The sequence below is a fragment of the Anabrus simplex genome, chromosome X (assembly GCF_040414725.1).
Source record: "Anabrus simplex isolate iqAnaSimp1 chromosome X, ASM4041472v1, whole genome shotgun sequence".
Lineage (NCBI taxonomy): Eukaryota > Metazoa > Arthropoda > Insecta > Orthoptera > Tettigoniidae > Anabrus > Anabrus simplex.
In genome coordinates, this window is record NC_090279.1 from 222,390,791 (window position 1) to 222,413,770 (window position 22,980).

A 22,980-nucleotide genomic window follows, 5' to 3' on the forward strand; every position below is an offset into this window, starting at 1 on the left:
CAGAAAATTGCCGGATTACCACAATAAACCTACAATATCGGAATATGCAGAAATCCAGTGGCGGCCCTACCTCATGTGCTGAAGTACCTATCGGAAAAATAAATTAGTTTAAACATATTATCTACAATCAAACACAGTGCATTGAAAATGACGTCAGCCAGGAAATTATTCAACTCCCCTCGCAACCGAGCTTTTAGCCAGAAAGCAGGAGCGCGACGAACTTTTCCGATACAAAGAGATTGTGTTCCGATAGGCAGTTTCTTCGTTCGAGCACTGAGAGGCAGCACTGAGAACGTGGCAGCTGGCGCCCTCTTGACCATCGCTCAAAGCAAACGGGAAATCAAAATACTGTAGAGCTGTTCCCGCCAGCTATTCCATAGCCACATTTGTAAATCGATGAACTATAAAAATTGTACTTTTTATGTTGTCAAAATAAGGACGTGATATTGAAATTTTCTTTAATAAAAATGTATAGTTTATAAATGTCACTATAAAAACGTAACATGTAATTTTTCGTTACGACGTTGCTGGTTTTATTTCAATGATGTTGGTAGCCTTGCGCGCTCACACCAAGTGTTTGAGTCCGTGAATATTTTGCCATTGCAGGTGTTATTGTGTGTTTAATTATATAGTTTTATAGTTTTTATGACGAATGTGTATATGTGTTGGGGTTGTTTGCGTTTTTGTTCAGTGTGGAAAACTAAGTGGAGAGCCTCTTGAAAACGACATACCGGTATGTTTCTAAATATTTTTATTTTTTGGAGTGGGGATGGGTTACAGCACACAACTGATTTTCTGCGCCAGCCGCCACTGCAAAAATCACCTCCTTTGAAGTACGGGAAGAAATCGTGAATATACCCGAAGAAGTGAATGTTACATTTGTGACTCCCATTTTCAATGATATCAGCAATCAAAAAATAATACAGGTAATTTTTTTTTGAGCAAACAACACGTGATCGTGATGCCATACTGCTTTATACAGGGTTTGTAGACGTCCAACATTGTAAGCTGGTGTTTGCTGTTGTGGGAGAAAACATATACAATTTACAAATATTCCCTCTTGAACCCAGACTTTGTTTCTTCTTGACAGTTATGAAGCTAAGGACAACAAATCTGACAAAGAGCTAGGCCTTAAATTCGGAATCCATAACACTACTGTTGGGAGAATATTTAATGTTTGGATTAATTTCATGTACTGCCAATTTAAAGAGTTGCTTTTAGACGGAAATACCAGTCGACAAGAGTTATAACTGGTGCAACTGAGATTATACATAGCAAAACTTGTTCCAAGGGCAAACATTCCATTTTCATAGGGCTAACTGGCCTCAACCGTTTGGTAGGGGGATGCTGAAGAGTTTATAAATTTTGGCTGCATGTTTCTGAACACTGAATAATGCCAGTTTTGGGCAAGTGCTCTAATGCGTAGCTTACAGCAGCAACATGTTTACAACATGCCTTGGGGCCTGCTCCAGCAAAACGTTCACATTCCCCTCCTATAATATCACGAGATAATCCTAAAATAAACTTCACATCATAGGTCTTATCTTTTGTGTACTCGGATTTCACAGCACTGCATTTTAGAATTTCAACCTTTTATAAACAAAACAAACTTTCCACTGAAAAGTCTGTATCCAACATAACACAATGATTTGTAGTTGGTAACAGGTGTTCCATCTTTTTCCGATTTTCTAAATACGAAGTAATCTGTCAGATGCAAATTTGTGATAGTGATCTTCACCTTATGGCTGATGGTGAAATATTCAAACGAACCGGCACTGGGAAACTCAAGAATATTCACATGCCTGTGGTGGTAGACAAAGGCTGTATCTGCAGTTTCATGTAAGCCATCAACCTAAAAAGAATACATGAATCGAAGTCTATAAGCAAGGGGAGCAAGTGCGTGTTTAAATATATATTTATGATTTAAGTCTTGTGGAGGTATATTTATATATTTATCAATGTACAATACTCAACAATGTCTATACGTGATTATGCAAATATATAACCCATCAATGTAACCTATATTCTCTGTTATGGCTATTTGGCTGCATTAAATATATTAATTAAATACTCAAGTAATTGTAATCTTCAGGAAAAGGAAAAGCGTGTTATAATTTTCTAATTACCGCTGTACTAATTCTTCCTTCCTCCCGCTAGTTTTTGCGTTTCTGGTCCGTAGCTCATTTTGCAGCTGTTTAAGGCTTAAACGCTGAAAATCGTCCGTAATATTCTAGGGGATATACCTATACAATTAATTAATATAGTCTTGGAGTAAAATTAGCTCAGAAAACTCGGTCACATTCTATACATTACTCGCAGGTGACGAGACGATCGCTTACCCAGTAGTACACGAGCGCTATCTCTGCCTACATCTTCGCAGTGAGGGCATATGACGCTCTTGATAGTGATTGGCGACGACAAGCCTCGAGCAGACCCATTAGTAGGCTCTGTGCCGGCACCCTTTCCTACTAGTGCCCGGGTGTTCACGCATTTATAGGCCAGAATGCAAACTAGCCCGGACAAATGTTTTGCTTTGAGGTTTGCATAAACACTATGCCACTCTACGGAAGAAGACACTCATATTAGTTTGCTGTCATTGACGTGAGGAAAAACCCCGTGGAGAAGCGGGACACATGTCAGTGCATCATTTCAATTGTCTTCAAGACAGGACTTTCTGGAGGAAAGTGTGAGAACAATGCTCTTACCGTAGTGTACCCATCGTTCAACTTGACACATAACCTGTTTTTACAGGATTCCTTTGCTTATATTAAATGTTTAGTCTACTGGTAATATATAATAACTGAAGAAGTAGGCTACTTTTGTTATTAAATGTTTTCTTTGACTTACTCCGTCATGTACCGAACTATTGTCTGAGAGTTTATTTGGTTAGGTAACATTTATGTCATACTTAAACTAACAGCTCTTTGAGACCTTGAAAGTCTTCTGGGAAGTACCAGTTAGGCAGTGTGATATCCGCAAACAGATTGACCTTTTCCTTGTCGTGACGGAGGATTTCACAGAACTAATTGACCATTTGGTGTGTCAATCTTCGAATCTCCGGCTACGTAGTGAATCGTGGTCAGCGAAACGAAACATCTCAGTCCTTATTTTTTGTTTTCAACATCAGGACCGCTATCTCACCGTCAGCTAGCTTCTCAGTTGTTCTCATATAGGCTGAGTAGTCCCCGAACAGCTTTCACATCCTGGTAAAATGAATAACCTGGTGGGAAATCGAACCAGGGGCTTACGAGTAATAAGGAAGCCCGCAGTACATTCCTGTAAATTATATAGCCTACGGTATTGGGGGAATAAAATGAGGCTAATAGGAAGCGCTCGGCACTGCTCGCCTCTACATTCGCCATTAGTCCCCCTGTCGGTGCTTGTTGTACGAGGCTACTAAAAGGGACCCCTGGGGCTGTCAATTTGGGAGCGTAGGCTGGCGGCCACGGTGCCCTGAGCTGAGTCCTGGCCGACCTCCCTTGGTCAACTCTCGTTCCTTTCCAACCGCCACGGTATTAGAGCACTCGAGACCTTTGTGGCGTTTGTCTTCCTTTGACCGATATCTTTATTTTTCGAATTATCGGATCCCTCTGATTAGTGTTGTATAGGAGATGGTTGCAATAATCACCAGCACTACTTGTAGAAACAGAGGCTAACTTTCTATTGGCGCTTCCCACACAGCGAGGGAAGCCCCACCTCCTGGTGCTTCCTCAAGCGCGTCAGTAGTGCAGAGACTGCAGTGCGATATGGATACCAGGCTGTGGTGAGTACGATCTACTGCTACTTGCTTTACGTCGCACCCACACAGGTAGGTGCCGACAGTGGGATTCGAACCCACTATTTCCCGGATGAAAGCTCACTCTTCCGGTAACAACAACTACTACTACCGTCATTTAAGCTCATACTTCACAAGAAGTGGCAGGTGCATTCTTAAAGGAGAACAATTGTACGTACTTCTCCGTGCGATGATTGCTGCGCGACTTCCGGGAAGGAAATTCCAGAATAACAGAGTTCAGTGCTATCTCAGTTACGCGGCGTCACAGAAGTGTAATACGAATTTTGTTTTGTTCGTCAATGAGTAATGCACAACTGGGACACCTTATTCTACAGAGATCGACGTGGGGACTTCCGGCTTACATCAGGCAACAGAGAAGAAAGAGGTTGTTTAATTGGTTTATAGGACCTCCACCTTATGTACTAACTTTGGTTGTCTCACAATATCATACATACTGTATATAATGTAGAAAAAGGGTCCCTAATTCTGCACACCAACATTCATAAAAGGCATTTTCGTGCAAGTTAACATTATATATGCGCCAAAGTCAGAACTATATGTCATATTATGCAATATTAATCGTCCAAATATTCGCTGTTAGATCCAAAATCTTTAAAATATTCATGAATTTTCGGCTAAAAAGGCCAAAACACGCAAACATGCACGGAAAAAGAACTCTTATTTGGAATCGTTAAGCCATAAAACGAATATCTGGAAAGTTTGAGAAGTGTAACGAGCTTATGGAAATCCGGGCTCTAATCATAGGTCGTATATGCGATAAAACAAGTTCAAAGAGACGTAGTAAACCGCACATTGATGCGTATGTTTTACTCGTAAACACAGAAAAGTAAGTTCGCCATGAACTCACTTGCTGGATGTCAATTCTTTAAGAAGCACTGTTCTTTTGTCTCATGAAACCGTCCCACTAATTACTTTGACGGATTCCGAGACGGCGAGGTGCCGGAATTCAGTCCCGCAGAATTTCTTTTACGTGCCAGTAAACCTATGGACACGAGGCTGAGCACAGGGAGGTAGGGATCACGTGATGCACTTGTGCTGTACGGGAGTGTAAACTGGGTGCACTGTGACAGCGATACAAGCGAGGCTAGTTGTCAAGGGGTGGACGAGAACAGTCCATGTGAACACTGACATAGCAGACACGTACCACACTGCCACATCCACAAAAATGACGCTCACCTCAGTCGCGGTACTTCCGATCTAATGCTCCTGCAAAATGTTATCTTCGGGACGTAATTGTTTACCGAACTTGACTAACATTCGGGACTGCTCCTTGTAACAACCGAACATACAAGGCAAAAGCTCCTGTTTTCTATCCAATAAACTCTATTTTCATGACCCTGTGTTCGTCGACTTGACAAAAACCACAGCAGTGCGTCCTCTTCGAAACCCTTTTCAGTACTGTGTACTCCACGTAATTGTGGATTGTACCCACATTTCGGTTTTCAGGTCGTATCTTTATTGCAAGAGAAACAAGTGATGCCGAACTTTCTCTCTGCACTTCTCCAGAAATACAACTTTCCATTGATTGCAAAGAAGCCCTATAGAAACATGACCACAGCCTGGTTATTTGTTAACTTTTAACTAAAATGTGTCGATCACAGGAAGAAAGTGCAACAGTTCCGTAGCGTCGAGGGGTGGGGGTGCTGTCTCCTAAACTGCTTACATTTAATTGCACCGTTGTGAAGTAAACCCCGGACTTCAGTGGCTCGAGTCCCAACTACACCACGCGTCAACTCGAAACCTTTCCGCAGAGTTCGTGATTCGTCCGTCGGATGGAGACGTCAAGCTTTCCTTGGTATTCTTAATGTTTTTTACTTTTGTTCGGTTTTCGGAAACGCCGAGGTGCCGAAATTTAGTCCTGCAGGAGTTATTTTACGTGCGAGTGCTATGTGCACACAACACCCGCTATCCAGTCCTTAGCTTCTTGATTCCTTTGAAGGCTGACAATTAGATCGTGTTCCGTAAGTCTGCGTCCCCGTTAGACTAATGGGACTCCTGCACCCAATCACCAAGCCCTGAGACACGTCTGCAGGACAGAAATCTATCGTTGTAAAAGCTCATTCCATTTCGAAAGTGACCCAGGTGCAACAACTGTTTGTTATTAATTCGAAGGTTAGACAACTTAAATCACCGAGCGAAATGGCCGTGCAGTTGTAACCTTGCATTCGGGAGATAGTGGGTTCGAATCCCACTGTCGGCAGCCCTAAAGCTGCTTTTCTGTCCTTTCCTATTTTCACAGCAGGCAATGCTGGACCTGTACCTGTACGGTCGCTGCCCTTTCCTACCTCATCGTCGCCATGGCACCTATCTGTGTCGGTGTGAATGATCTAGCTCTTCCACATGGCATCAGTACTTCTTAATTCTACTTTAGATTTTCATGGTGAGGGTTACTGTAGTCACGTCCTAGTTCGTGAACCATGTGGCCTAGTAAGTGGTCCTGAGAGTCGGGATACCTGTTGCTATGGCCATCTCGGACATGGCCCTCCTTGTGCTCAGGCGGCTAGGACTATACAATTCACCGGTGGTCCATAACCCGTCAGAGGAGAGATCCTCACTTGGACTATGTGCAAGTAGGGTAGCATCCTGCTTCATGAATTTACCGAGCTCAGAACATTTTAAGCAAGCCTCGGACCTATGGGAGTAATGGAGTCCCACTCCCATTTGACAGGCGAGGGACTCCTTGGAAACAACTTGGCGAACGAAATGGAATTCGATGGGGAGCTATCAATATTAATGGGGCTTATGGAAGAAAGTAGAACTGGCTGAGTCAGCAAAGAGGATGCATCTGGATGTGCTAGGAGTAAGTGATATTCGGCTAAGGGGAAATAACGAGGAAGAGATAGGAGATTATAAAGTGTACTTGACGGGTGTTAGAAAGGGAAGGGCAGAGTCTGGGGTAGGGCTCTTTATCAGGAATAACATTGCACGCAACATAGTTTCTGTTAGGCACGTAAACGAGCGAATGATGTGGTAGATTTCTCAGTTAGAGAAATTAGGACTAGAATTGTCTCAGCGCATTCACCATGTGAGGGTGCAGATGAGGATGAAGTTAACAACTTTTATGAAGCATTGAGTGACATCGTGGTCAGGGTCAACAGCAAGGATAGAATAGTGCTAATGGGCGATTTCAGTGCGAGAGTTAGGAATAGAACTGAAGGATACGAAAGGGTGATTGGTAAATGTGGGGAAGATATGGAAGCTAATGGGAATGGGAAGCGTTTGCTAGACTTCTGTGCTAGTATGGGTTTAGCAGTTACAAATACATTCTTCAAGCATAAGGCTATTCACCGCTACACATGGGTGGCTAGAGGTACCAGATCCACAATAGACTATATCTTAACAGACTTTGAATTCAGGAAATCTGTTAGGAATGTACGAGTTTTTCGGGGATTTTTCGATGATACAGACCACTATCTGATCTGTAGTGAACTAAGTATCTCTAGGCCTAGGGTAGAGAAAGTGAAATCTGTCTGCAAACGAATAAGGGTAGAAAATCTCCAGGACGAGGAAATTAGACAGAAGTACATGGATATGATTAGTGAGAAGTTTCGAACAGCAGACAGTAAGCAGGTTCAGGATATAGAAAGTGAATGGGTGGCATACAGGGATGCTGTAGTAGAAAGAGCAAGGGAATGCCTAGGAACAACTGTGTGTAAAGATGGGAAAAGGTGAACATCTTGGTGGAATGATGAAATGAGAGCAGCTTGTAAACGTAAAAAGAAGGCTTATCAGAAATGGCTCCAAACAAGGGCCGGGGCAGACAGGGATTTGTACGTAGATGAAAGAAACAGAGCGAAACAAATAGTTGTTAAATCCAAAAAGAAGTCGTGGGAAGATTTTGGTAATAACCTGGAAAGGCTAGGTGAAGCAGCAGGGAAACCTTTCTGGACTGTAATAAAGAATCTTAGGAAGGGAGGGAAAAAAGAAATGAACAGTATTTTGAGTAATTCAGGTGAACTCATAATAGATCCCAGGGAATCACTGGAGAGGTGGAGGGAATATTTTGAATATCATCTCAATGTAAAAGGAAATCATCCTGGTGGTGTTGCAAACAGTCAAGGTCATGGGGAGGAGGAAAATGATGTTGGTGAAATTATGCTTGAGGAAGTGGAAAGGATGGTAAATAAACTCCATTGTCATAAGGCAGCAGGAATAGATGAAATTAGACCTGAAATGGTGAAGTATAGTGGGAAGGCAGGGATGAAATGGCCTCATAGAGTAGTAAAATTAGCATGGAGTGTTGGTAAGGTACCTTCAGGTTGGACAAAAGCAGTAATTGCACCTATCTATAAGCAAGGGAACAGGAAGGATTGCAACAACTATTGAGGTATCTCATTGATTAGTATACCAGGCAAAGTATTCACTGGCATCTTGGAAGGGAGGGTGCGATCACTCGTTGAGAGGAAGTTGGATGAAAACCAGTGTGGTTTCCGACCACAGAGAGGCTGTCAGGATCGGATTTTCAGTATGCGCCAGGTAATTGAAAAATGCTACGAGAGGAATAGGCAGTTGTGTTTATGTTTCGTAGATCTAGAGAAAGCACATGAGGCAAAAGATGTTCAACGGTCTGCATTCGTTCTTGCTTGCCACTTTTGAATAGGGATTTTGTAAGACAAATGCTTGAGTGAAGAAATTATAGTCCAAATTTGAGAGTTTCTGGGTTTTCAGTGCGTTGTTCCTTCGTTCAATTGTTAAAACCTTTGGAGGTGTCTACACATACAGTATGTAGCACCTCATAGTGGAAGATGTACTTGCATACTTTTGCGTCTACCATGGTGGGCACTGGTGTATGTTTTATGTGAAGTAAAACACCACCTACTGGTCTTCTTACTTGGTTTTCATATGTAACATCACTTGTGTCGTGAACAAAACGAGTACGTATTGGCCTGCAGTATCTCGGTCTTTCTCTGGTGTCCTGTGTTACATCATCAGCATCATCAACTTTTTACCCTCCAGGTTCGGTTTTTCCCTCGGACTTAGCGAGGGATCCCACCTCTACCGCCTCAAGGGCAGTGTCCTGGAGCTTCCCCCTGGGTCGGGGGATACAACTGGGGAGTATGACCAGTACCTTGGCCAGGCGGCCTCACCTGCTATGCTGAACAGGGGCCTTGTGGAGGGATGGGAAGATTGGAAGGGATAGGCAAGGAAGAGGGAAGGAAGCGGCCGTGGCCTTAAGTTAGGTACCATCCCGGCATTTGCCTGGAGGAGAAGTGGGAAACCACGGAAAACCACTTCCAGGATGGCTGAGGTGGGAATCAAACCCACCTCTACTCAGTTGACCTCCCGAGGCTGAGTGGACCCCGTTCCAGCCCTCGTACCACTTTTCAAATTTCGTGGCAGAGCCGGGAATCGAACCCGGGCCTCCGGGGGTGGCAGCTAATCACGCTAACCACTACACTACTACCCTGTGTTACATACCAGTCGCAAATGAACTTTGAAAGGTATTTGCGTCACAATTCTGGAACACTTGTTTGAAATGTTGCTCTTGTGATCCATCATCATGTTTTCCTTCCTTTCCAGAACATTCTTCGGGTATTCGCATAAACGTGAAGACGTGTGATCTCTCACCGCTCACCACCCTCTAGGACCCCGGTACGACCTAGGGATGATGAGGTCAATAACCTTACCCACCAGGGTGAGAGTAGAAGAGAGAGGAAAAGGACAGAGAGAGAGAGGAAAAGAGAGAGAGAGAGATAGATCGAGACCCTGGTGAGAAGGTTGCTAGCGTGTCCGCCCCAAAATGGGAGTTATAGCGAACACGAGGGAGAAGATGGGCACAAGAAGAGCGACAACAAAGTTCAAGCACAATAAAAAACAAGGAACCATAGAAATGACTTACCGGAAGCAGCGGAGGAAGACGACTTAAGGCCGTGGAAGTTAATGCACAAGAAAATCGGTGGCAGTGCTCCACCGAACGTGGCGAATGAAAACCAACACTTCAATGAGGTTAAAGAATTTTAATGGAAGGGCAAATTGTAGGTAACAAAGCAAGTCATTAAGTTGATAAAACCTATGTTTATTTTAAGACGTAAAGCCAAAATGTAAATAAAGTCAACGTAAAGTTGAAAGGTGGAAAAAGTAATTAACAATAAATAAAATAAATCAGAATATACCCAGGTATGGTTTAAAAGAAAAATTAATTCATTATTAATTAACAATTAATGGTAAATAAATACTCTTTAACAGATAATAAATTGAAAATTTTATGAAAACAACAAAGAAAGGAAAAGGATGACCTCCGTACCTAATAAAATGTGATCAGAAAACAACGGAAAACCAATTGACTTCCTTACATAAATACTACCTTGAAATAAAATGTGATCGATCACGGATAGTTAATTAATAAAAAACATACTCAGTTAACAATTATTCAATAAAATGGATCTTCAACGCGGCCGCTTCTCATAATTACCAAAATTAAAAACGTTCAGTTTCCACCAAGGACAGTTTCCAAGACATATAAAATTTTACGTAAAAATACACACCACCCGGGGGAAGAAAATAGTAACACAACTTTAAAGGTGTTACGGTGTAACGCAATTTACTCTACCCTGTGAACCTATTTTGAACTGGCAATATCGCCGTAGAAAATTTTAATCTTTCTATATGTCTAAGCGGACGGATTCCCTCGTACTACTACGTGCTTTGGTGATACTAATCGAACTTATTTATAATTCTTATTGTGGACTGATGGCAACGTCTTTGGATTATCGCATTTCTGAATTGTACAGACTGTTTCATTTCTCTTACAATAAGTGCTGCGATCTTCTGCCAGACACCCACAATGAGTTTCCCCTCCCCTAGCGCGCTTCTACCTATCAGAGCGCGGCTACTTCCTCATGGAGAAAACCTCGCCATTTTGTCCCCGACAGTACGCATTGAGAAGTCATGGCGTGCGGTTGTGTTTATTGCATCCTTAAGATGTTGGCGTCGTGTTGGTGTGAAGACCCCGGCTGAGAGTCTCGAGATGGGGGTTTTAAACCCAAATTACTTTGTTTCCTACATCGTCCTATTTTGATACCTTTCAACTAATTCTGACCAGGGAAAAGCAAACTCATTAGGAAGCATCTGTAAGTATGTGAGGAACCAGCTCATCATGGCTAAGCGTCAGCTTCACCCAAGTAAGTGGCTTCATCATTTGGCAAGTTATATCCTGTGAATATGAAACGGCAAGGAAATTCGTGTGATTCGTGACTTGAAAATTAACTCCTTCAAGGTGGAATTTCGTGAAAATAATTATTTTGGAAATTACTAGCAGAGGGACGTGTGTTAAATTCTAATAATATAATTATTGGTATGTAACAACTACAAAATGGGGAAAACCTTTTAAAATTAACTATCATTTTCACCCGTTAATGAACTTCATTGATCATGTAAATTCAAATTGTGTCGGGCACTTAATGCCATTTATACTGCGTGAGGTTCCGCAGAAGCATATAATTCTGGTTTCCTTGGTTTAAAAAAAAGGTAAAACCTTGCTTCTATTTTCTGGTATTTTAAACTTTGGTGTTTCCTGATTTTATTTTGGTTCTGGCCTTTGTTGTGCTTGTACTATGTTTGGTTTGGCGGGCGGATGTTTTTTGTTGCTATGGTAACGATTTGTTTTTTCCGGGAGATGATGGTGATTGTTGTGGGTTGTTTTGCGTGTTTTATTGTGGAGCCGGAGTTTGCTTAAGAATTTCCGCTTTCGGTGGAAAATTTATTTGCTCCTCACTTGATCTCTTACGGTTTTCTTCCTTTTCCCCTTGTTTACTGTGTGTGTTTTCCGTGCGCTAATCTTATTTGACCCCTCGTAGTTTATTAATTGGGCTAGAGTTCTATGCTCCTGCGAAGCCTCCTCTTATTAAGAAAGTGCAATGAAACTCGTTGATTGAGTGGCTTTCCCTAGGTTTAATACGTTAGTTTTAATTTCATTTTAGTTAGTCTAACAAACGGGCCCCGTTTAAACCTTCTGTGAACAATTTAAGTTTTAATTCGAATCATTTTCTGTTATTATAGTAAGGTTATCAAGGTGTTCTGTTTCTGGTAATGATTTAGTGTCTTTAATTAGTACAACCTTCTGTTTTTAAACTAATGATTTGCATCAGTATCATTTTCTGAAAAGGACTACGTTTTTTCAGTTTCATCCGTGTATTTTCTATTATTCACTAATTGTTTTGAACTACTTAAAATACTTTTATTCCCTCAGATAGGACGATGTTCTTTTGGTTTCATGTTAAGTTTTCATTCTTTAATTAAAAGTTTATTTCATTGAAACCAGTGTCTCCTTTATTATTTGTGTGGTTCAGCGCCGAAACAAGGAATTTTTATCCATTTCCTCTGGGTGTTTTATTTGGGCCTTGCTGGGTAAGTACTGTTGGATGTTATTTTCCTATCCTTGCGACTGATTTCCTTAATTTGTTTAATAAACTTTGTTTATTTAACACTGGTTTATAGGTAGTACCGGCCGGTGCATGTTTGCTAATCACTAGTGTAGTGTCTTACTGCGCTGGTGGCTTAAAGGGTGGTCAAAATTAATAAATTAACTTTAAAACAGAGAACGATACACTCAACTCAGAAATATATACTTCTAGATGCACACAGGCTCCATACGCCAGACAACATTAAAACCCGACAACAATACACACCAAACGTTGCCAAGGTAACCACAAAACAAAAGCAACGCCTCCAAATAACAAGGAGGAAAACAGGCTAGAGAAAAAATTTTAATTCACCCAAAACCCCAGAAGGGGGAGGGGAGAAGAAAACATACCAAACGAATTAGAAAACAAAAGACAGGAAAGCAAACAGAAAGCCGAAGAAGGTAAAGCTCTCTACCTTGGAGACTGTACCTTGGTTCACAAAGAAGGTTACAATTTAAAGTGCCAAAAAGAACTCAGTAAAATTTTAAACTAAAAATCCCAATTCGGTTCACTGTGAACCTTCCACATTACTGTGATTAGTTGCCGAAACTGTTTTTCAGATTTTCGATACTACACACGCAAATAGGTATTAATTTAACGACGAAGTCCAAATATTTATTATTATTATTATTATTATTTTTCCTGAAATCTTCGAAAATATCAAAATCCTCTTCTGGACGACGTTTAAAATGATTCAAACACTGGTACATACCTTTGGCGGTGAAGAAATCAGAGGAATTTAAACCTGACCATTGTTGACGAGGAATGCAGTCACACGACCGGCATCAGACCTTGTTAGCGAGTATCCAGACGAAATATAGATCCAAAAACATGATCAGAAGAAATGGCAGGAGGTCTCCAACTAGTTCACCTGGGGAAAATCCCCGTTAATGCAGTAACTACGGGGGTTTTCTGGAAATCCACCTCTCCATGGCGTAGCACTCAAACACACAAGCGCGCGTCATGGCTGACCCAAGCGAACTGGCTTTCGCGTCAGACGCGAGGAAGAAGCAAGACTCTCTGGTAGTAGGCCGGCGCATGCGCAGTTATGCGCAACCTCACGGAGCCAGAACAATGCCGCGCGGGATACATTAGCTTAAAACGGTATATTGCAGAGCAGCCAATTGACACAGATATTTTAGGGCGCAAGGCCAGTTCAAAATGTTTATAAAGGGGCGGCTCACACAATTTAATATTGTCTCAGATCCAGGAGCTCATTTCGGTCACTGTCGCTTTCTTTGCTTCTTTCGCGAGTGAACAGCACGGAAACTAGAAGCGTGAATAGTCTCATATTGTTTTGTCAACTTGCACAAAAATTGCTAATGCTGTTGCTGAAGTGTGTTTCTGGAAGTACTTTTGTGTACTTTATAGCTCTTGTTGGTCTTTCCGGCAACATCTGTGCTGCATGTGTCTATGAGGTATCTGCCGCGCTCACTGGTCGACCTGGTCTTCTTCTTCCTGACAGCTGTCCAAGGGATCCCTTCGCACTTTGTGGACAGTATAAGCGTACATTCCAAAAATGAAAACTTTTCGTCTGTCTTCCGATTTGGACACTGCTTCAAAATGCCGACCCTGGAAATAATAAAGCGGAATAATCTATGTATGTGTTGGATAAACTAAAACTATACGTTCCGGGCTGAGTGGCTCAGACGGTTAAGGCGCTGGCCTCCTAACCCCAACTTGGCAGGTTGGATCCTGGCTCAGTCCGGTGCTATTTGAAGGTGCTCAAATACGACAGCCTCGTGTCGGTAGATTTACTGGCACGTAAAAGAACTCCTGCGGGACTAAATTCCGGCAACTACTGATATGTCACGTAATATTTATGGACCTTCATCTGACCAAGTTCATGTTTTCGACTTTTGGCCACCTTTTTGCGAGATTGTGCGCTGCTTGGCCCACAGCAAGTAAAATTAATGTTTGCATTAGCCATGACGAAAAAAGGAAATTCTGTTCACGTCAAACATGTTGTCCATGGCGGCTTTGAGCGAAAGTTCTTGTTAATTGTGCTATTCTCAGTGAGTCCGGCAGTGAAGAGAACAGCGCTCAGTGCGGACAAGAGCGAGTGGAGCCACCATCCACTTGTCCGTGACGTGAAGCAAATTGTGAAAATCTGTGTAAGTGAAAGTCGAGCATCGTTTTGTTTTACATTCGTTAAATTGCCATTAATTAGGGAGAGAGGAGCAAATCAAATCCCGTTACAACCATTAATTTGTACTATTATTATTATTATTATTATTATTATTATTATTATTATTATTATTATTATTTCATTCAATTCTATAATCTGATTTCGCTATGTGTTCATTAATTATCGCTTGCTTTATTGTATTTAATTTATCGTGTGTTAGCATTAAAATCATGTAAGGTGAAAGTAACTGCCTAATATCAGATATGGATATATTTTGTGAAAGCTTTTGACATTGCAACAGTGTTAGTCATCGCTCTGTTGTTGTATGCTTTTAGCGATGAGATCACATTTAGGGAGTCCCTTATTCGCCTGAGGTATTATGTAACATTTGTAGCTGGGTGCAAGTGACATACCATGTGTTAACCATAGCGGCAGTTGGTTGGGAGGAGATGAATGGAGGGAGAGACTTGCCATGAAGTCAGTTGGAGTCAACTGGAAGGAGACGAATGGGGAACAGTGATATGGATACGTAATCGTCAGTGAGCAAATGTGTTCGAAGTGTTTCGTGCATCTGTTCGGTTGAGTTCTTGTGACAGCCGAATAATGAGTCGTCGTAATGCAGTCTCAGTGAATTACTTGTAAACCAGTGAGAGATAAATTTCTTGTACAACTTTTAAATGTCCGGTCGAGAGGATTTCAGTTTCCTTCATGTCAGAGTTTTATATTATCTTTTGAATTATCGCAGTCAATTAAAGTCAATTTTTAAATAATATATTTTCTTTAGTATCATTTCTATAGTAGATCAGATAACCTCAAATTTTATTTCGTGAATATTTTAATATTGTTTCGTTTTAAGTTAGTTTCAATCAGTGAGTGAGAAAACACTGGCAACAATCCGTGGTTCATCACAGCATTGCAAGCGGCTTGACATGGACAGCGTGGTGAATTGAGCCTCATTCGTTAGACCTCGTCACCTTTGCGTTGTACGAGAGCATACGCTCTACCTTTGTGCATTCCCATTCCGTAGACCATTTGTGACGAATTTGTTCTCGAATAGTGTAAATAAAATCCATCCATGTTTGGCCTCTTTATTGCCAAATATTCCACTATGTTCTTTGACGCAGCTATCTAGGTCTGTAATGTAGGAGGAATAGTTTTCGGAATTTATGTGGAGGCCTCACAGCCAAACAGCAGGATAGACCTGATACAGGAGGTTTCTGTTAATGCTGGGAGGAGTAAACCTGTTTATAGCAGAGGTCTCAGGGCTTCACCCGTGCCTGGTCTCCAGGTTAAATCACGGTACGTTGTTAAGTCAGATGACGCTTGCCTCTGGGTTTGTTTACACTTTGCTCCGGACGCACCATTTCCCGAAGACTCTGCAGCGCTCTGATGGAATAGTCATTTCTCCTCTGAGAGGTACGCAAGGTGGCACACCACTCCAAGGACTGATGGCGAAAAAAGTAACAAATTTCTTGAAATAAGTATTACATTATCATAATTTATGAAAGCAAATATATATATTCGTGTACGTGGTAGTGACTCGTGTGGGTTCTCTCGGACTGAAACATACCCGTCTGTACAAGGTCGTGTGTTCCGTGTCAAGACATCAGAAGCGCGTTAAAGTATAGTCGAATGAAAGCCTTCCAAGCTTGTGCTAAGTCTGGTAGAGTTGAGTAGGCTGAAAGTACACACCTAGGAGTAGGCCTCTCAAGTGGACTGCGCCTGCACCTCTCGAGCCCCACTATTGGCAGCCCTGAGGTTGCTTTCCCATTTTCACACCAGGCAAATGCTGGTGTTGTACCTTAAGAACACGGCCACTTCCTTCCCACTCTTAGCCCTTTCCTATCCCATCGTCGCCATAAGACCTATCTGTGTGGGTACGGCATAAAGCAGGTGGTGAAGAAAAAATGACCCGAAATAAATAAATAAATAAAAGCTGATTTTGTCGGAAACGCCTGTTATCCAGCCCAATGGCACTGGGACACCTTCATGGAAATATGTAACTCGTCTACCTGAACACCTCGTTGTCAGTAAATTTGCAAAGTTCGCAAGCAGATGTCTCCTAGATAATGAGGCAACAGTAATAGTATCGGTGAATTTAATTATATTAATAATTACGGTAAGCACAAAGTGCACATCCGACTTGGCGGCACAATCACGACACCAAGTTCTACACGCTCATCCAAGAGGAACAGAGCTGAACATTTTGGAAACTGTAGCTGTACAACAATCAATGATAAAACTGAAAATGAATACTTAAGCTTTAGGAATGTATGTTTCTGAGACGCCTCACACCTATATTTAAGCCATCACAGATGTAATCAATTCACATAGCGCCCACTCTTCAAACCAACAATGAAATCTCATAATTTCACCACCAGAGCAATACAAGTACTATCTGTATTACGATCGGCCGTGTGAGTTCTGTACCAAGACCGTGTATCGATCCCACCGAGAGTCGCATGGACTGCGCATGCTTCAGCGTCCTTCAAACTTAATTTAGTTTTGATCAACCTTTGTTTGGCAATGTGAACAAAAATGGATTCGGAGTGGCAAAGTTCACCAGTTTTGAGTGATTGTGAACAAAAGTCTGTTTTGTGGCAGCCAAAGAATCTGCACCATTGTGATTCGTTGAAAAAGAATGATATCTGCTCGCAGCAGCTACAGTCCACCCAGCTTTCCCTCCCGTAAAGCAAAGTTGGTCTGTTTTCAGACCGATGTAAAGATAGTTTCGTCCGAGAGCTGACTTCCTTCTTACAGAATACTGCTGTTTGCAACTGTGAACTCACTGCGTTAGCTTTACTGCTCCTTGATTCAATCTCACCTACTATATCACCATCCTGGGAGAACACACAACCTAAATACTTGAAATTATCGACCAGTTCTAGCTTTGTATCACCAATCTGACATTCATTTCTGTTGGATTTCTTACCTACTGACATCAATTTAGTCTTCGAGAGGCTAATTTTCATACCATACTCATTGCACCTTTTTTCAAGTTCCAAGATATTAGACTGCAGACTTTCGGCACAATCTGCCACTAAGACCAAGTCGTCAGCATAGGCCAGACTGCTTACTACATTTCCACCTAACTGAATCCCTCCCTGCCATTTTATACCTTTCAGCAGATGATCCATGTAAACTACGAACAGCAAAGGTGAAAGATTACAGCCTTGTCTAACCCCTGTAAGTACCCTGAACCAAGAACTCATTCTACCATCAATTCTCACTGCAGCCCAATTGTCAACATAAATGCCTTTGATTGATTTTAATAATCTACCTGTAATTCCATAGTCCCCCAGTATAGTGAACATCTTTTCCCTTGGTACCCTGTAAATAATAATAATAATCGTATGGCCTCAGCTACCGTTTGCAGACATTTCGAATTGACGCCATCTGGCTGTCTGCTCGTCAATTTCGACGTTCCGGTTTACTCTGTCTGCCATCTAGCGGACCTAGAGTAAACCGGATCTCTCTTGGGCGTCTATGGCTGAGATTTAATTAATTTTGTCGGGTAAATACCAAATGTAATATGCTTTCTCTAGATCTACGAAACATAAACACAACTGCCTATTCCTCTCGTAGCATTTTTCATTTACCTGGCGCATACTGAAAATCTGATCCTGACAGCCTCTCTGTGGTCTGAAACCACACTGGTTTTCATCCAACTTCCTCTCAACGACTGATCGCACCCTCCCTTCCAAGATGCCAGTGAATACTTTGCCTGGTATACTAATCAATGAGATACCTCGATAGTTGTTGCAGTCCTTCCTGTTCCCTTGCTTATAGATAGGTGCAATTACTGCTTTTGTCCAATCTGAAGGTACCTTACCAACACACCATGCTAATTTTACTACTCTATGAGGCCATTTCATCCCTGCCTTCCCACTGTACTTCACCAATTCAGGTCTAATTTCATCTATTCCTGCTGCCTTATGACAATGGAGTTTATTTACCATCCTTTCCACTTCCTCAAGCGTAATTTCACCAACATCATTTTACTCCTCCCCATGAGCCTGGCTGTTGGCGACACCACCATGAAGATTTCCTTTTACATTGAGAAGATGTTCAAAATATTCCCTCCACCTCTCCAGTGATTCCCTGGGATCCATTATTAGTTCACCTGAATTACTCAAAACACTGTTCATTTCCTTTTTCCCTCCCTTCCTAAGATTCTTTATTACTGTCCAGAAAGGTTTCCCTGCTGCTTGACCTAGCCTTTCCAGGTTGTTACCAAAATCTTCCCACGACTTCTTTTTGGATTCAACAACTATTTGTTTCGCTCTGTTTCTTTCATCTACGTACAAATCCCTGTCTGCCTCGGCCGTTGTTTGGAGCCATTTCTGATAAGCCTTCTTTTTACGTTTACAAGCTGCTCTCATTTCATCATTCCACCAAGATGTTCACCTTTTCCCATCCTTACACACAGTTATTCCTAGGCATTCCCTTGCTCTTTCTACTACAGCATCCCTGTATGCCACCCATTCACTTTCTATATCCTGAACCTGCTTACTGTCCACTGTTTGGAACTTCTCACTAATCATATCCATGTACTTCCGTCTAATTTCCTCGTCCTGGAGATTTTCTACCCTTATTCGTTTGCAGGCAGATTTCACTTTCTGTACCCTAGGTCTAGATACTACAGGTCAGATAGTGGTCTGTATCATCGAAAAATCCCCGGAAAACTCGTACACTCCTAACAGATTTCATGAATTCGAAGTCTGTTAAGATATAGTCTATTATGGATCTGGTACCCTTAGCTTCCCATGTGTAGCGGTGATTAGCCTTATGCTTGAAGAATGTATTCGTAACTGCTAAACCCATACTAGCACAGAAGTCCAGCAAACGCTTCCCATTCCCATTAGCTTCCATATCTTCCCCACATTTACCAATCACCCTTTCGTGTCCTTCAGTTCTATTCCCAACTCTCGCATTGAAATCGCCCATTAGCACTATTCTATCCTTGCTCTTGACCCTGACCACGATGTCACTCAATGCTTCATAAAACTTGTCAACTTCATCCTCATCTGCACCCTCACATGGTGAATACACGGAGACAATTCTAGTCTTAATTCCTCCAACTGCCTAATTTACCCACATCATTCGCTCCTTTACGTGCCAAACAGAAACTACTGTATGTTGCGTGCAATGGCATTCCTGATGAACAGCCCTACTCCACACTCTGCCCTTCCCTTTTTAACACCCGTCAAGTACACTTTATAATCTCCTATCTCTTCCTCATTATCTCCCCTTACCCGAATATCACTTACTCCCACTGACCCAGCTAGTTCTACCTTCTTTCTTCTGTAAGCCCCATTAATATTGATAGTTGCCCATCGAATTCCATTTCGTTCGCCAAGTTGTTTCCAAGGAGTCCCTCGCCTGTCAAATGGGAGTGGGACTCCATTACTCCCATAGGTCCGAGGCTTGCTTAAAATGTTCTGAGCTCGGTAAATTCATGAAGCAGGATGCTACCCTACTTGCACATAGTCCAAGTGAGGATCTCTCCTCTAACGAGTTAGGGACCACCGGTGAGATGTATAGTCCTAGCCGCCTGAGCACAAGGAGGGCCATGACTCAGAATATGTCCGAGATGCCCACTCCCATTCCGTAGCAACTGGTACGCCGACTCAATTGATGAGTGGAAAACTAACAGATACAGATCGGACAGCCTTGTCAGAAGATGACTGTATCATAATCGCATATCCACACTTGATGATGCAGATACGCTGATCGGATACACAGTAGGGGTGATTGGCAATAAGAATTGGGGGGAGGGGAGGACAAAAAGTGAGACAAGGAAAAGTACCCGCGACTGGTGGATACAGCGTGCGGGGATGGGGGAGGAGATAGACATCAAAATTGAAAGAAAAATGCATAAATTTGTAAGTTTTTGATGATCTCTGAACGGTTTTGGGTAGAGACATAAAGGTTGTGCGGTAATGATAGAATAACACGTTGAACAAACGAACAATAATTACGCATTAAGGCGTGAATATACAATTTAAAAGTGATTTTGAGTACTTTTCTTAATAATCAAAGGAATTAAGAGAAAGGATTAGCTAAAAAGACAAACAGGGTTTATAGATCCCAGTTTGAGCGGGCTAAAAGTGGGGCGGGCTACAAGGGTGAACAGCAAGTCTGAAATGCTGATGACCTACACCAGGTCGTACAGGAATGGGACAAGGGTTCGTTTCGTTACCTCACTACCACACGTGTGGCTGCCAACTCAATCGCAGATGGCACCAACGCTATGTGTTCAGTATTGTGTGAATATGCCGAGCAGTGTAGGAACACCCTATCCCCGAGCCTGAGAAATTAATCAGACCCGGCATCCTCTGAACGAAAGTCTCAACGCTAACCATTCAGCCAATATTCTAAACTTATACTAGACTGGTAATACCATTTACGAATCAATATCCGTACAATGACACTCTGTATATACCATCTATATATAAAGCGTGATCAGAAAGTTAGCAGCTTACATGCAACATAGCGGGTGTATAAGCACGGACATGTCACGTGAACTAATGCGTCCAAACAGGACCAACGTCCTGCGGAAGACAAACACTGGTGGAGAACGAAGGCTGTGCAAGACGCCGGTCGATCTGGGAGGCGCAGGAGACGGCGATCTTGAAACTGGCGACTGCTCACGGCATCCCGATTCTAGCCTGTACAGCGTCGAACGGAAACCTTTTGATTGGCCCTTATACACTATTACAAAAATGTGGAGAAATCAAGAGCCATTTGCAAATTTGTGTGTGGATGCAATGGTTTGTTTTAGAAGCTTTGAACGATGAGCTGGAGTCGTTTCTGCTGCTGTCTGTTCTAACTTTCTTGTTTTGAAATGTTAAATTTGCTAGGAATATGAAATGTGAAATTCTACCAGTTATAATTTTGTAGGAAATTGTCATGGCGATGTTGCAGTATAAATTAAAAACTCCAAACGTACTTGACTGAACGTGAAATGAAGCGAGCAAAATGACGGTGTTATTGTGAAGCTCTACCATCTGCTCCGTTCTCATAGGAGTCGCACTCTAGAGAATGCTATTTCTGTATCGGGCGGCAGCGGGCCGGCTTCCCTGGTTCAAATCCCGGTCACTCCATGCGAGATTTGTGCTCCAGCAACACTGTCTTCATTTCATCTGTCAGTGGCGCAAGGGAGTGCGACAGGCCGGTAGATGGGGGCTTCATTCGTTCCATTCCTGACCCGGTCGAAACAGGTCTGTGATACGTACGTACGGGAAATGGTTGAAGAGAATTTAATGAAGTTAATTCGAGGATGAGGCGCTACCATGTAGACTATAAATAATTGTAGTCACACTGAGTGGGATGGTAGTTTAGGGGAAGACATAAAATTTAATTTTCATACATTTATATTATTAATGCTCCTACTAGTTAACTTATAGTATTCAATTTCGGATCATTTATGTGTCGTACATTGTTTACCGTACCGGCTGTGATAACAGACATATAGTGAATTAGTCCACCGAACCACGAGAAAATGGGTCAACAGGATTTAAAGTCTGGGAGTAAGCTGCTATAATCTAGGATATAAATAATTTTATTCACGCTGAATGTAACGCTAGTTTAGGGGAAGGTATATACGGTACGTGTATTAACGAAAAGTACTAGAAATTATAATCAACGTTATAGGGAGTGCTCATTGGTCCGTAGAGCCCGAGACCAGCTCAGTGTGCCGCACTTGGTGAAGTCTCGTGCCAACACGGTGTAGACGACGTGTTTTGACTCCCTCAGTAAGATCGTCCTTGAGACTGTCCCGGTCTTTCCAGGTGACGACCTGCTGTCTACCTGTCATGAATTCTAATCCTGAAGACGGCACACACATACGCAGCCCCCGAGCCATTCCAATTAACCAATGAAGATTAAAATCCCCGACCCGGCCGGGAATCGAACCCGAGACCCTCTCGACCAAAGGCCAGCACGCAGCCATGGAGCCGCACAATCTGTACATAATCATCGAGATGTCAACAAGTGAATGGTCACTGTATTTGTTATCCCGACAGACATACATGACACAATATAAACAATAATGTGAAGCAATCCACCTTCCTAGTAAAGCTTGGACCGCTGGTTCTTCAGGGGCTGTTAACGTGAAGACTCTGCACATCTTTTCTGTTCATTTAGCTAGAGTAAGCGGTAGTGTACATCTTTGAGGAGTAGCCCTAGCTATCAGTATGCTACTCAATGACCGAAATGCAAGCCTGTGGGGCTACACCAACACCGCACCCAGTTTGGTGCAGTGTCGCACATTATTAGCCAAGGAAGTGGCAAGAGCAATAGCACCATCTACTCACTACAAGTACTGCTTTTTTCCGGATTACTCGTTGTTTTGTTTTATTTGCTGAGCTTAGCTTTCGTTCTCATTTAGGTCAGTTTTAGAACAGAATAGTACATCTCTTGTAATTCACGTGGCCACGAGCCGGAGATAGAAGGTTCGACAGTGGCCATCCTGAGAGTGGTTTTCCCACATTCTTTACAAGAAAATGGCGGTATGGCAACTCTTTTAAAATCCCGGCGCACCTACTCCAATCCTTGGCCCCGAAAACTACTGTAGTTACACACTAGGTCATCAGACAAATTCAACAAATACCTAATACCCCGTATATTAATACGGGGATGATGGCCAATGT

General features: G+C 42.3%; 1 protein-coding gene across 3 annotated transcripts in view; it reads left to right on the forward strand.

Moving 5' to 3' along the window:
- The first annotated feature begins 2,619 nt into the window (after positions 1–2,619).
- The window catches only part of LOC136886854 (serine protease gd), a 134,366-nt gene continuing 114,005 nt past the window's right edge, over positions 2,620–22,980 (forward strand). Inside the window, exon 1 of one of the 3 annotated variants that reach the window (XM_067159706.2) lies at positions 2,620–2,686. In XM_067159706.2, coding sequence (XP_067015807.2) covers positions 2,634–2,686 — 53 coding nt within the window. In that variant the 5' untranslated portion in view covers positions 2,620–2,633. Of the gene's footprint in view, positions 2,687–3,726; positions 3,764–4,059; positions 4,161–22,980 lie in introns of those variants that run through there. The other 2 variants (XM_067159707.2, XM_067159705.2) reach the window with 2 other exon arrangements.